This window comes from Aythya fuligula, chromosome 2 (assembly GCF_009819795.1).
Source record: "Aythya fuligula isolate bAytFul2 chromosome 2, bAytFul2.pri, whole genome shotgun sequence".
Taxonomy (NCBI): Eukaryota; Metazoa; Chordata; class Aves; order Anseriformes; family Anatidae; genus Aythya; species Aythya fuligula.
The window spans coordinates 68,083,458-68,098,196 of record NC_045560.1 but is presented as its reverse complement, the minus strand read 5'-3'; the positions used below and the strand labels follow the sequence as shown (position 1 = coordinate 68,098,196).

The 14,739-nt window shown below is 43.3% G+C and overlaps 2 protein-coding genes across 2 annotated transcripts; both read left to right on the top strand.

Annotated features, from left to right (window-relative positions):
- Positions 1-267: 267 nt before the first annotated feature.
- Positions 268-2,129, top strand: LOC116485592 (N-acetyllactosaminide beta-1,6-N-acetylglucosaminyl-transferase-like). The gene is made up of 2 exons (XM_032181082.1): positions 268-1,189; positions 2,035-2,129. Exons 1-2 carry the CDS (start codon positions 268-270, stop codon positions 2,127-2,129), a joined length of 1,017 nt encoding a protein of 338 aa, XP_032036973.1.
- Positions 2,130-6,740: 4,611 nt separating this feature from the next.
- LOC116485591 (N-acetyllactosaminide beta-1,6-N-acetylglucosaminyl-transferase-like) lies at positions 6,741-14,312 on the top strand. The gene is made up of 3 exons (XM_032181081.1): positions 6,741-7,656; positions 13,192-13,284; positions 14,122-14,312. The coding sequence occupies exons 1-3, from the start codon at positions 6,741-6,743 to the stop codon at positions 14,310-14,312; spliced, it is 1,200 nt and encodes a 399-aa protein (XP_032036972.1).
- Positions 14,313-14,739: the final 427 nt, after the last annotated feature.

The window sequence follows — 14,739 nt, the reverse complement described above, 5'->3', positions numbered from 1 at the left end:
ATTAGCAATTACACAATGTGTCTGTTCAATCTTTAGGATGCTGTGAAGCAGCTTCCCTCTACAGTTTGTTCACTACTCATGTTCGTTCCACGTAAAGAACGACTACAAACATATATGAAAAGTAAGGACATCAGCTGCGTATTATGCATCAGCCTGACATAGGCATTCTCCATAAGGAAGCAAGCACAGCCAGTGAAATGAGGTGTTTCGGATGTTTGATCTGACCTCCTTGTAATATTTCAAGTGAGACTCTTTTTCCAAGCAGCAATGAATACACTCAGATATTGCTTCTTTACCATCTTGATTCTCAGTGTTTCCCTTCTATTTGTTTTCTATGCCATTAATTTCCATGTGCAAAAATCTCTAAGGAGGCTCAACTTCCCAGTGAGCTCAACTTTAGCAGAAGCCTGTAAAGCACTTATTGAAGATAAGGCGCCCTTTCTGAAGGAAACTGCTTTAAAAACATCCTTCAGAAAATCCAACTGCACAGAGTACATCACATGGAACCACTACATCACCCGTGCCCTGTCCTCCGAGGAGGCCGCCTTCCCCCTTGCCTACATCATCACCCTGCATAAGGAGTTTGAGACCTTCGAGCGGCTCTTCAGGGCGGTCTACATGCCCCAAAATGTCTACTGCGTCCACGTGGACGGTAAGGCGCCGGCTGCCTTGCGGCAGGCAGTGTGGCAGCTGGTGGGCTGCTTCCCCAACGCCTTCCTTGCCTCCCACACCGAGCGGGTGGTCTATGGCGGCGCATCCCGCCTGCGGGCCGACCTGCACTGCATGCAGGACCTGCTGGCCTCCGCCGTGCCCTGGCAGTACCTGCTGAACGTCTGCGGACAGGACTTCCCCTTGAAGACCAACCGGGAGATTGTCCGGCAGCTGAAGGGCTTCAGGGGAAAGAATGTCACCCCTGGGGTGCTGCCGCCACCCCACGTCATCGCTCGCACCAAGTATGTGCACCGGGAGCAACTATACCCTTTCTTTTCTTTCATGCTGCGGACGTTTGTGCACAAGGCTCCCCCACCACACAACCTGACCATCTACTTCGGCTCTGCATACATTGCAGTCACCCGGCCCTTTGTGAAGTTCGTGCTGCAGGACCGGCGTGCCATCGACTTGCTGGCATGGTCCCAGGACACCTACAGCCCTGATGAGCACTTCTGGGTGACTCTCAACAGGATCCCAGGTAAGGACACCTTCTTTCTTTCTTTATTTTTTTTTTTCCTGAAGATGCACGCGTAGGTGTGCACACACCATACACATTCACATACCTCAGGCTGACTTTGGCAAAACCGAGATGAAAAATGTAATCAGATTACAATTCCTACAAAAGGATGAGCTATGAAATAAGCTTATTGGCCACTTAGATCACTGTTCTGTGTGGTGTGCATTACTTTCTTTGTATCTGACCAAAAGCCCAGAGGATCTAAGTTCCAATTCAAACCTTTGGAAATCTCTGCTGATTCAATCATTTTACTGGTAGAAATCAAGATGAAGAAAAGGCACAGAATAAAGAATAAGCTATGGAAGTGAAGGTTTACTACAAGATATCCACATTTTGTGGAAGGACTTTATTTTTCCATGAATAGAAGCCAATTTCTTTTTCTCTATCTATTACTCCAGAGCAAAAATCTGAATTCAGCCTATAATTTGCTTCTAGTCTTCACGTGCCCTTCTGTGGGTACAAAGATATCAGCTCTCCCGTAACAGCTGCAAAAAGCAGGTGCTCATAGGTACTGCCTAAATTCCAACATACAGGCTCAAGGATTGGTTAAGAGGAACAGAATTAGAACCAGTACTTTCACTTTTACCTTATGTATTTATAATTAGTTTTACCTTGTCTGAGGAAGGGTTGGAAAGTGCACAGGACTTCTCCCCCATGCATGCACACTGCTTTTAGAAACACCAGGTAGGATTTTACTGCTCCTAACTTCCTAGAGTTTCATAGCAGCCCAAAGCAGGAACACAAGCAATGGAAGCAAGGATAGGTTTATTCTCCTGTCTTTTTCTTTTTCATCCTCTAACTTGCAGAGGATGAAAACAAGGAGCAGTTTCCACATGAGAAATGCTCCTTCCTCTTCCATGTTTTCCCTGCCATTACTAGAGTGACAAAAGTAGCCATATAGCTTTGACAGATGTACTCAAGGGCTGCTGTCATCCAGGATTTTGAAGCCTATCTCCTAAGTGTAGCAGGAGGTGTCAGACTGTCCCAAGCATATGCGAGTTGGATCCAATGCTTGATGTGACTCTTGAAGATAATAGCATCAGGCAGTGGTCCAGCTATTAGAACAAATAGTTGGAGGCCTTCATGCAGGAAGAGAGATCATCTGCAGATCAGTTTCGACACACACCGTATCATGAAAGAACTAAACAAAACAGGTATTTGTAGTTTCAGACAGCCATGACAATCTCATTCAGATAATACAAAAGACTGTTTGGTCCCCATATCTTAAAATAGCACGCTTATTACCCACAGCCATGCAACAAAGACCAATACTTTCTTTTCCTCCTGCATCCTGCTCATCCTTTCCTCCCTTCTGTGCCAGGAGGGTTGCCAGTTCAATTAATTAGCCCTGAAGTAAAACAATGTACTGTTTCTGAGTGGGTGAGTTGAACTGACTCAGTGAAGAATCCAGCCAGCACTGAAGTCAGCACAAAGAAAAGCAGGGGGAAACAGGCAGATGTGGGTAAGAAGGAGAGGGAAATCAGGAGGAAGAGAAGTCAGACCTTCCTCTTTCAGGGACAGTAAATCATTAGCCTGGTTCAAGCTATCTTCTACAATGCCACCTGTGCATGTGGTATGGGATTCAGTGTGCCCCCTCACACACAGCACAACTTTGTTCTTTCACTTCTCTTCAGCTTTATGTGAGAGTACACATAAGGTGTGGGGAGCTGGGGGTCAGCCTCTTCTCACAGATAACTAGTGATAGGACTAGAGAGAATGGCCTCAGGTTGCACCAGGGAAGGTTTAGATTGGAAATCAGGAGACATTTCTTCTCAGAAAGAGCAGTCAGGCATTGGAATGGGTTGCCCAGAGAGGTAGTGGATCCACTGTCCCTGGGGGTGTTCGAGAAAAGTCTGGACGTAGTGCTTAGGGACATGGTTTCGTGGGTGACAGTGGTGGTAGGGGGATGTTTGGACCAGATGATCTTGAAAGTCTTTTCCAACCTTAATGATTCTATGACTCTATAATTCTATGATTCTGACCTGGAGGTCCCGCTACTGGGACCTCCCTTGGTCACGCACATGCCTCCACAGGGGTGATGGTCACTTGGTATAAGGGAAGCTGGGGGTTTGCAGGGAAAGCGCTAGGGCAGAATTGCTTTTATTCCTGGTTCTGCAAGAAGCCTGCAGCTGTGGATTGTGTGTCCCAGAGGGGAAGAAATAAAGATTGGAGTACCATGTCACTTCTGCTGATGCGCCAGCCTGGGAAGAACACTGGTTACACAGCATACCATCACTGCTTGCTGTAAAATGTGACAAACTTTTGGGTTAGTGTGAACACAAGGTAGTTGATTAACAGAAGGGGTGGTTCACAGTGTCCTGTCTTGCATGCCCAGACCACCCTTGATTTGAGTGGTCAGATCACTGAACCTCTAGGCAGCTTCCCTTTGAGAACAAGCACCTGGGGACATCAGCAACCTCAACCCGCTATCTTTGGGTGAGGTCCTTTCTCCTGTTACTGCTAATTCAACATAGAAATAGGAAAGCCGTGGAAGACGACTTTGCATTCTACTCTGTGCTTGCTTTTCCAAGTATTCATCCAGCTGTGTGCCTATCACAAAGTTTGTTTTTTTTTTTTTTTTTGGATACAATTGCATATCGTGTGTACCTAAGTGGAAAGAACCAGTCTCATCTCACCTTTCTCTGAACAGGATAAAGGTTGCTAACTGACTCATTCGTTTCAACAATGGCTGAGAAAGAACGAAAAGGGTGGATAGTTTTGTTAGCAAGTGGTGTCTTAAATCACACCCAAACTTCAAAAGTATATCTGCACCATCCTGATGGCAAGCCCTCAGCTGGGATTTCAATAGTAGACAGCAAAATAAGAAGGGCAGTTGTCATACAGTATGCCTCAGGGAATGGCAGGCATGTGGGAGGCAGTGCTGTGAGTCAAGCTAAGTGCACTCTCAGGGCAGACAGAAGTTCTTTTTGTACAAGCAAACAGACACATAAAAATTTTAAAATTAGGAATTGCCTAATGTGATTGATTAATGTGCTATCAGTGATACCCTGAATTTTCTGGTATTCTTCTCTCACAACCACCACGAAAGGAAGTGGATGAGATTTTCCTTGAGAGCTATCAGCTTTTATTTGTCTCTGAAACTATTGCCTCAAATAAACTGCAGTGAAATTTTAACAGACCTGCTCCCCCCAGCAATTTAGGCTGCATGAAGGTTCCTTCTACAGCAACTAAATAATTTAAAACTACTTTGGTACCTCTCCATAGTTTCTATACAGACTCTTAGAATGACCTTCTCAGCAATGCATGCACCATACTAACATTCACCATTTGGGTTGGCTTTTGTCTGCCACAATGGTTCATTTTCCTTAAGTTAGTGCCCACACTTCAAATGACAGGTAGACAGAGAGGCAGACGCTTTTTAATATGATTCCAGATAGCAATGCTAGTTGAACAAGCAATATTCTAGAAGGAAGTATGTTGTACCTATATCTGCAGCATTACTTATATAACTAATACTTGTTATCTTGTTCCTATTCCACATTATTTTAATGAGACTTCCTGATCGAGCAAGAATTTCTTGTAGTAATAAGGTATAAAAAGGCCAGGGAATCTTTTGTGATCATTATTGAGTCTTATGTCCACAAAGCTGTTGCAATCTCATAATTAAAACCTTTCTCTTTTGCCAAACCTACTTAGGGCAAGGTGTTGCAACACAATGGCAGCAATCACAAATACATCTGCTTTATGGTAGAATTTCCAGAAAAATTACTCTTGTCCTCTATTCACCATTCAGATACCAAAGTTCATCTGAAAAAATGTGAATTAAAATATGGTTTAGTCTTTATGCAATCTGCAGTCACTGGAACTTAAGTACTGCTTTCAGTTTGATCAATTTGATTTTGCTGCTATTGAAGTCAAATGTTGCTTCACAACCAGTTGTTTGTTTTGCACTAAAGCTGCCTAGTGATGACAGGATAAGGAAGGATATGCCTTAAGGAAGGCTTTCTGAAAAGGCACAACTAATAAATGGACTTGCACTCCTTTGCTTGACTCTCCAGTATCTTTGTATCTATCACACATTGGCATAATGGGCTTCAAACAGCACAACTCCTTGAAGAGCAGAATCAGATGACAGCATCTTAAGAAAGCATGTATTTTTTTTTGAATTTTACCATCAGGTAATATCTATCAAAATTATTGCATGTGACTAAACAAACTTCAGTCCAGCTGCAGTAACAGCGCCTCTTTTTGAATACAGTGTTCCCATGAGATGCTGAGCTGCTTACAACCCCTTGTTTTCATTAGGAAGGCACAGTCAGGCATCCTGAACCTGTCTTCTGCTTTCATCTACACATAAACTCATCTGACTGCACTGAAAGCTGTGTTACACGTGTTGTGAGACAAGCCCTGTTGCCAGAAGCCTGTCTGGGCAGCCGATGTAGAAGTCAGCAGAGCCATTCCTGACAGGGTGCTGGCAAAGCGGGCAAGTCCTGAGCAGCCCTGTAGAGATCAGCCAGCTCCTCTGAGTCAAAACCACGACCCTGCTGAAGATGCTCACATTGGTTTATGGGTGAATAAAAAGCTTAGAAAAACCTCCTTCAAAACATATTGTCAAATGAAGCTGGTTACTAGAACTGAGACCATTTCCTTATTATCCATCAGATTAATCAAAACAAGAGGTGCAGGTTAGCTCTCCTACCATTGTCAACAGCCTAACTGCTCAAGCAGAGAGCATGCATTGCCTTAATTCAAACCACTGTCTTGAAAGAAGCAGTTTCAAACAAGCTCCCCCCCCCCTCGAGTTCTATTTCCTACTCTACAGGTTCAGAGGTCTGCTTTAAAGCTTGTCAATCTTGTGTTAATTTAACTCCCACCCCTGCCACACACACTGCTTTTACATCCGTAACCCCCACTGAAATGGACATTTATGGCAACAAGATTCAAAACTGAGCACTTGTACATTTTTAAGGGGAAGTGGTGGTTTTTTGTTGTTTTTGTTTTTTTCCTGTTATTTCAATCTAATCTTGCAAGAAGAGCTTTTCTTGCAATATTTTTTTCCCCTTTTCTTCTTTTAAAAGAAGAGTTTTTCTTTTAAAGACCTCCTCGTACCTTTACCAGTCACCTCCCTGAAGGACAGCTGGGAGAGCTTGTCTTGAAGGACAAGCTGGACAACAACTAAACCAGGATTTCAGCGCAAATCCTTCCTGCGTGTCACCTCAAGAACCCAGCAACCATTTCCATTTGGAGGTGACCACTTCTATCCTACTTGTGGCTGCTTGGTCTCCCTCGCTCTTCCTGGCACTGGCAGCTTGTGGTTTGGACTTCTCCCTAGGCACTTCTGTAAAATGACAGAGGCTGGAAAAAAAGCAACAAAAGAAAACCAAACACAAACCCAAAGAGAGAACACCCTCCCTCCCCCATCCTCCCCCTCCAAACCAATCTAATCCACAGTTCCAGAACCTGGAGAGCACTAAAACGGACTGATTCCCAACCCCGTGAAAGGCAGCCGGTAACAGCATTACCAGTGCTGCCTCTCCGGCCCTGCATGGCCATGCGGCAGCGACGGGCAGTGGCAGTGCTGGTGACCGTGGTGCTGCTGGGTGCCGCCGTGCTGCTGGGCCGTGGCGGGTGGCGGACGGCAGGGCCAGGCAGTGGCTCAGCTGAGGGCATGGTGCTGGAGCGGGTGTGTGGGGCGCTGCTGGCTGGGCAGGCCCCTGGCATGCAGGGCGGTGGGCTGCGGCCCGCGACCAGGGGCTCATCCTGCAGCACATACGTGTTCCACAGCCGGTATATCACCCGTGCCCTGTCCTCCGAGGAGGCCGCCTTCCCCCTTGCCTACATCATCACCCTGCATAAGGAGTTTGAGACCTTCGAGCGGCTCTTCAGGGCGGTCTACATGCCCCAAAATGTCTACTGCGTCCACGTGGACGGTAAGGCGCCGGCTGCCTTGCGGCAGGCAGTGTGGCAGCTGGTGGGCTGCTTCCCCAACGCCTTCCTTGCCTCCCACACCGAGCGGGTGGTCTATGGCGGCGCATCCCGCCTGCGGGCCGACCTGCACTGCATGCAGGACCTGCTGGCCTCCGCCGTGCCCTGGCGGTACCTGCTGAACGTTTGCGGACAGGACTTCCCCTTGAAGACCAACCGGGAGATTGTCCGGCAGCTGAAGGGCTTCAGGGGAAAGAATGTCACCCCTGGGGTGCTGCCGCCACCCCATGTCACTGCACGAACGCGATTCATGCACCAAGAGTGGGAGGGAAGCAACATTTCGGGGCTGGTCACCCCCAAGGTGCACAAGGCTCCCCCACCACACAACCTGACCATCTACTTCGGCTCCGCATACATTGCAGTCACCCGGCCTTTTGTGAAATTCGTGCTGAGGGACCGGCGTGCCATCGACTTGCTGGCATGGTCCCAGGACACCTACAGCCCCGACGAGCACTTCTGGGTGACGCTCAACAGGATCCCAGGTAAGCTTTGAGGTCCATGTCCTGGCATCCAGCACCTTGGGACAGGTGAGGAGAAGGTTTTAGTACTAATTATTGCTAAAATAGTACAGTAGGAATAACTGGCCATGGCATGGTGTCAGCTGATTGTGGTGGTCACCACGAGTCTCACCTCTGTGGCATTAACCCTAATGGAGTTCGCCCACCTATGCATATCCCACTCCAATACCAACGTTTTTCAGGAACGTAAATATCTGATCCTAAAGTCCAGCCAAAGTTATCACTGATTTCAAAAGGTCTCTTAGAATAATAGTCCCTCTCTACCCCAAGCATGCACCGTTTGGAGCAGATTTAGGAAGTGTGCCCTAGCCCTCATGTGCCAGGTGAGGGCATGGATTTTTTTTCTGTGTACCAGCTTACAAAGTGCAGGAGAAAATCTTGGATGAGCTGGTGGTATAGATGTGTAAGCTCATTCCCTTCCCTATACAGCTGCAAATGAGGAAGCACACACTGCTGCTTCAGAAGACCAGAGAGGACTAGCTGCTTGTCAGCTTGGCTTTAACTGATGCGTTGGTTTGGTTCCGGAATTACAGGTACAGGGCTTGGAAGTTCAGAGCAAATTGGGCAGCCATTTATGCTGTAGCATTTCCTTCTGAATGTCAGTTTATGCATGCGTTGCAGAAATGCAAGTACGGTGGCTCATTTTATGTAACATATGGATGTCTTTCTTGATAATACCTGGTAGAGATGCAAGAAGGAAATGGAGTTGCCTCTGTCTTAGTGCCAACACATGCAAATCAACTCTCATTGTATTTCAATGGTAAAAAGAAGTAAAAAAAAAAAAAAAAAGGAAGAGCTTAGCTGAGAAACGTGTTGTGTCCTGTGGATGAGGTCCATGTTCTGAACCAAAGTGTATTTTTCTTGCCTCCAAACCTCTGTCTGAAAAGGAAGGGTGCTCAGCATGGTGTTGTGCCCACAGGAGGTGCTGCTCACAGAAAGAGTGTGCTTTGCTTGCCAAGTAGTGGTTTGCAGCCAACAAAACTGCACAGGTCAGGTATGAAGACGACCATGACTGACTGGAAAGACAGTCCAGCCCTCTGATGCCTTTAATTTCATTTCTTCCCTTAGCGTGTACTTGAAAAACACTTCCTTTGCTGGGGGCACCTTCAAGTTCCTGAAAAATAAACTGTCACAATACAGGATTTGAGGGGGATTTGAGCTGCATGATTCTCATGTTGGATAGAGCAGAAACATCGCACTTCCCCCTTTCCCCTTACTTTCCCTCCAGCAACCAAGTACACTTAAAAGGTGGACAGGAAAATGTGGAGATATTGATCATGCTTCCCCACTTGTGCTAAATGAGAAGGAGCAGGGAATATGTTCATCCCTGTTGTAGTTTACAGAGCAGCCTTCATTTCTGCTGCCTGTGTTTTAGGGACAAAACTCCTTTTAGCCCCATGGAGGGGGAGATAAGAGCTGAACAAAAGTAGAGGTTAGCAACTCACACCTGAGTTTATATTCATATTTAACATCAGCATAACTTTTCAGACAAAGTATTTATCAAAAGAGGTCCCAAGAACAGTTTCTGAATAGGAAAACAATTGATAAGGACCAAACAAATATATAATGGAGAATGTGATAAATCTATTTTTTTTTAGTGCTGAACTACATTATTCCTTACTCTTCAATTAACTTACAAAAATGCCTAGTTTACTTAATTTGAGAGCTAGTGAATAATGTGAAGTCAGTAATTTTGTATTCCTAGAAGGCAGTGCTCCCATTGTTTTTGTGGATATCCTGAGGTCTTTCCTGTTTTGTCAGTCATCTTTTTTGCTTTCCCACAGTGTCAGCATTTTCCAAGATTTTCCTCACACCACATTTACTGCCAGCTCTTGTGAACAGGTTTTTAATTTGGAGGAATAACATATATCCCAGGCCATTTGAGGTGCATATAGCCTGTCATCACTGCCTCTTTTTTTTTTTTTTTCTTTTATGAAGTGTTATCTTTAGTTGGATGCTTTCTGCAAAGGAATAACATTTTCAGAATTTTCCCCAGGACAAAATCATGCTTTTTGGCATGTTCTTTTGTTTGACAAAAGCCTAATATACAAAGGGGGGGCAGAATAAGATTGTGACGTTCCAGTTACTGCTGCCAGGTATCTCTATAGCAAACTGCTGCAGTGGTTCTGCTGGCAGATCAAGCAGTCTTTTTGCATCTGACATAAAAGTCACAACTCAATATTTGCAAACAACCTTTTTTAGTTGCAAGGAACATGCTGTATTTAAATACACCAAACCAAGCAAGCAATCTGAAATCAAAAACAAAGCCAAAAAACTACTTAACCTTCCTCCCATCAAATTTCCTCAAAACAAACCAAAATACCCACTCCCATGCCTTTGATATTACTCAGTGCCTTTAGGATCTCTTTTGACCTTTGCTGTACTTCTCTTCAAGCTCACAAGCAAAGTAGTTGTTAGGCTAGAGTAATTGTGAAGATACTGTGATGACTGCCATCCAGAAGGGAACAGAAGACAAGCAAACGAACAAACAAACAAACAAAATAGAATAGTAGCAAAATCTCCCTTTGCTTTCAGCTTTAAATTTCAGAAAACACCAAAGTTGAGGTGATGACACTATTTCAGTTACCATTTGAACACTGCTGATGGCTTCTTTGTGTTCTGCAAGCACTAGCTTTCTGTTCTGTTTTACAGAACTGCTGTCAAATAACCCCTTTTAGGAGTGTAGTTAAATAGCAAAATAAATAGTTTATATTAATACACATTTTAAATGACATTATGAAAATCAGAAAGTGGGCTAATTGCTCTTAAAGAAAGAGGTCAGAAGTGGGGATTAAAATGTCTGTTTTATTTTACTTAAAATCATACTGGGCACAGGTCCTGCAACGGCAAACCAACACTATTCTGCATTTTGTTCAAGCTCTAAAAATCTTACTGTAAATCGAGGAAAATTGCTGTGTTTTTAGTACTGAGAGTCAGTACAAATGATGGATAATAATGCAAAAATTATGAGGATGTTTCAATAAAAAGCTGCATGGTTCCCTCCCTGCCACTCAGATAGTTTCTTTTGAAAAGCAAACAAGAGGACATAGGAATAAAAGACTTTAAATAGCCCTATTAAAAATCTGGAAGAAAAAGATTTGAATATGTTTATCTGTTCAAGTAGTTTAACTTTTGCTTTAATTACAGTTCAACTATGACCAGGGGTTATTAGTTAATGACATTATTAATATCATTGTTGTGATGGAATAATAAAGTTTGTTCATTGTGAAATAAGAAAGACTTTGCTAAAGAGCAGGGTAAAAGCTTTGCAGAATAGCTGTATCCTGTAGAACAAAGAACCGCAGCAGCTTCCTGATAGAACAAAGATTGTAATCTACTTGTTTTTCTTAAGTTGCTAGACAGGTGCAGCTTCTTGACTGGGCAAAGATTATTATCTACTTCCTAAGCTGTTAGACAGATTTTGCAATATTCTTAGGTGTTAAGCTCTGGGTCTTGTAGGGACCCTTATAAGGAGATAAGAGGGGACTGATTCGTAGAGGAAGACTATGGCCTTCATCTTCACGACCACCAAAAACTGAAGACGACCCCCTAGCAACAGCGCGCGTAGCCGCAGATATGCCAGGATGTGGCAGTGTAGCAGACAAACAACCGGAACTATTAGACTATAAGAAGAGGAGACTGGAGAAGAGGGGCGCGCGCCGTTGGTGGAGCGCAGACTCCCCGGCCGCCCAGCGCTGTTTTGTTTGCATCCGCTTACTCAATTAATAAATTTTTGATAGACCAAAAATTGGCGTGGTCTAATTTATGACAATTGTCATCTGTGATGGGGGGACTCTCAGAAGAGGGAGCTGCAGCTTGCTGCTGCCTGCCACTGCCACCCCAGTCACACCCTGTTGCTTCTGCTGCAGCTGTTAAAAAGATTGAGTTGCAGGTACTCCACGGTGGTAAATTAATGCTTGCATTTGAGCAAGTTTGTCTTTTCCTCTGTTTGTAGCTTCATGAGGAGAAAGCAGAAATGTCTGCATTTTTGTACCTGCATGTGTTTGGCTCCCCAAACGTTTCCTGTTCTGCCATACAATAACTCAGGCACAACACTACATTGCTGGGCAGGAAAAAAACAAAATATGTTGATTTTTTTTTTTTTTTTTCCAAGCAGGCAAATAAATTATTTACAAGTGTTTGTGCTACAGTGAGAAGTTGGTGTTTTTCCAGTTTTCTTAGTGTGTATGGGGTGGCAGTTACAGTCTGCTTAGCTCTCAAGCAACAAATTAGCCAGTAAGAAAGATAAAATTTACAGAAAGGGATGAGTTCGTAGAAAGCTTTTATGATTTTACATAACATGCCTTTACTTTTTTCTACTGTATTTTGAAGACTGTTTTAAGAAGGGCTTCAATAAACATCTTTCACTATACTGAGCGTGCTATAGAATTATAGAATATCCCGAATTGGAAGGGACCCACAAGGATCATCAAGCCCAACTCCCAGCACCACACAGGTCAACCCAAAAATTCAGACCATGTGACTAAGTGCACAGTCCAAACGCTTGAACTCCAACAGGCTTGGTGCAGTGACTACTTCCCTGGGGAGCCTGTTCCAGTGCACGACAACCCTCTCAGTGAAGAACCTCTTCCTGATGTCCAGCCTGAACCTCTCCTGCCGCAGATTGACACCATTCCCGCGGGTCCTATCATTGGTCACTTATAGCCATACAGATCAGGCATAGAGGGTTTCCTAGCTGTACCTACCTGGTCAGCTCCTACCTTCAAAACCGAACGCCTCATCTCATGGCAATGGGTCTTTGTTGCTGCCTAGAGTTGAAAATACTGAAGTTCTCTTGACTTAAGCAGCTGCCAACACATTGCATATATGTTGCTTGTTTACTCTTCATGAAATACTAAACACTGAGTGCTCAGCATTATTCCCTTAAGTACTTAAAATGGATGTTATAGCAGGTGTTCATCATTTACCAGTTTATGTCTAGATAGGTCCTGTGATATGTCTAGACATTAACATACTATTGTGTACTTTCATAAGCTATATAGTTCAGTTTCAAGAACTCCATCCACTGATATCACACTTGAACTTGTTCTGGTGGTCTCTTTTCCTTTTTGTTTTCTCAAATATATATATATATATTTTAAGAGAGAGAGAGAGAGAAGGAAACTGTAAGAAAAAATGAAGTATTTAACACTACTGAAGATGTGATGTGTCAGTGGCCTGGTGTGCAAATAGCACTGGGAGGGCCATACTGGTTATGAAGGTGATGTGAATGCAGTATACTGCATGCAGTATCACACTGAGACTTTGTTTTTCAGGTAAAATTATTTAGGTCTCTTGGGCTGTCAACTTGTTCACAGAATGAAAGCTGCTTTCAGTGAAAAAGCTTTACAACAAAGTTAGCATCCAGGCATTGGTTGACACATACTACAGAGTATTTTATCCTAGTTTTGTGAGAAGGGTCCTAGCAAACAGACAGAAAACTGAGCATATACTTGTTAAAAGGACTAATTATTTTATTTTTTGTTACCTAATTACCAGGTGTCCCAGGCTCCATGCCCAACGCATCATGGGAAGGAGACCTGAAAGCAGTGAAGTGGATTGATATGGAAGAGAGCCATGGAGGTTGTCATGGTAATGTATACATTTTTCATCCTTTATTCTTTCTGTTCATCTAGTGAAAAACACTTGCTTATTTTTCCTGTAGTCCTATGGCCTCTAACTGTAATGTGAGTCAGTCTTCAGGTGGCAGATAAGGCATTTAAAAGGAGTCAGCTCTTCCGTAGTCATTAGGTAGTGAATGATAATAGCTACATATGACAAGCAGTGAGAAAGCTGGAACAGTTTTCATGATATGACCTTAACAAGATATAACCTCTATGGCACACTTCATTTTTTGCTTACTGTTTTGTACTTCTGACATAAAAAAGTGGGAGAAAAAGAGAATACAAATTTTATTTCAAGAATTTTTGATCCATCTCATATAGTTTTTTGTGCTGAGGAGAAAAATTTTGAGAATTTCAGTCAGCTTAAATTGCATCAGTTTCACATCAGCATGAATACACTGAAATAAGTGACACTGAACCAGTGCCAACAAGAATTATGTAGTTGAAAATCTTGTATAAGTAAAAGCGTAAGTTCCTCTTCACTGACAGAAGAAAATTCTCCCCTTTGCTATGTGTCAGTCTCATCATAGAAAGTCTTAACTAATAACACTTTTCTGATCTATCTCCTTATTCAGGAATTTTACTTGTTGTTTACTTTCAAGTAACTTTCTTCATTTCATTCATTTTATTTACATTTATAAGGTATTTTAGCGTGTTTGTTGTGTAAGAGATTACTGATAGTGGCTTTGCAGATAAAAGTTACCAAAATAAAGTTTTGGCTCCTTGATCATGCCTGTGGAAATAAACCATAAACCTGGGTTTTGACATTTCTTTCTTTTTTTTTTTTTTTTTTTTTTTTTGGCAGGCCATTATGTCAGAGGCATTTGTGTGTATGGAACAGGTGACCTCAAATGGCTTTTTAACTCCACCTGTATGTTTGCAAATAAGTTTGAGCTCAGAACATACCCACTGACTGTGGAGTGCTTGGAGCTGAGACATCGAAAGAGAACCTTGTCCCAGAGTGAGGTTCAGGTGGAACCAAATTGGTATTTCTAGCTAGCAAAAAAAAATCAGACTACATCAATGAAAGTGATCGGGAGAATAGCAGCAAATGTCTTATTTCTGCTGTGCTGGTAACACAAATTCATCCACCAGGTTTCTTTAGGATGTGTGGTAGATACAGCTCAGTTCAGCTTGTCTCACTCAGTCTGCAAATCTAACCTTTGATTGAACACCCTGAGGCCAAAGTGTGAGAGATCCAAAAGGAAGCACTAAGGCACAACCCCTCTTGCAGCTGGGCTGTCTGCATTTTTGCCATTTTTAATGGAATTTTTTCCAGCCATAACTTTTGTCTAGCTATAGTGACATTGCTACCTATTTCTATAAAATGTATAGAGAATCATGCATCCTTGGGATTTCTCGTACCTCAGTAAAAAACAGGAATACAGTTGGTGGTCATACATATAGATGCTGTTTTGTCAAA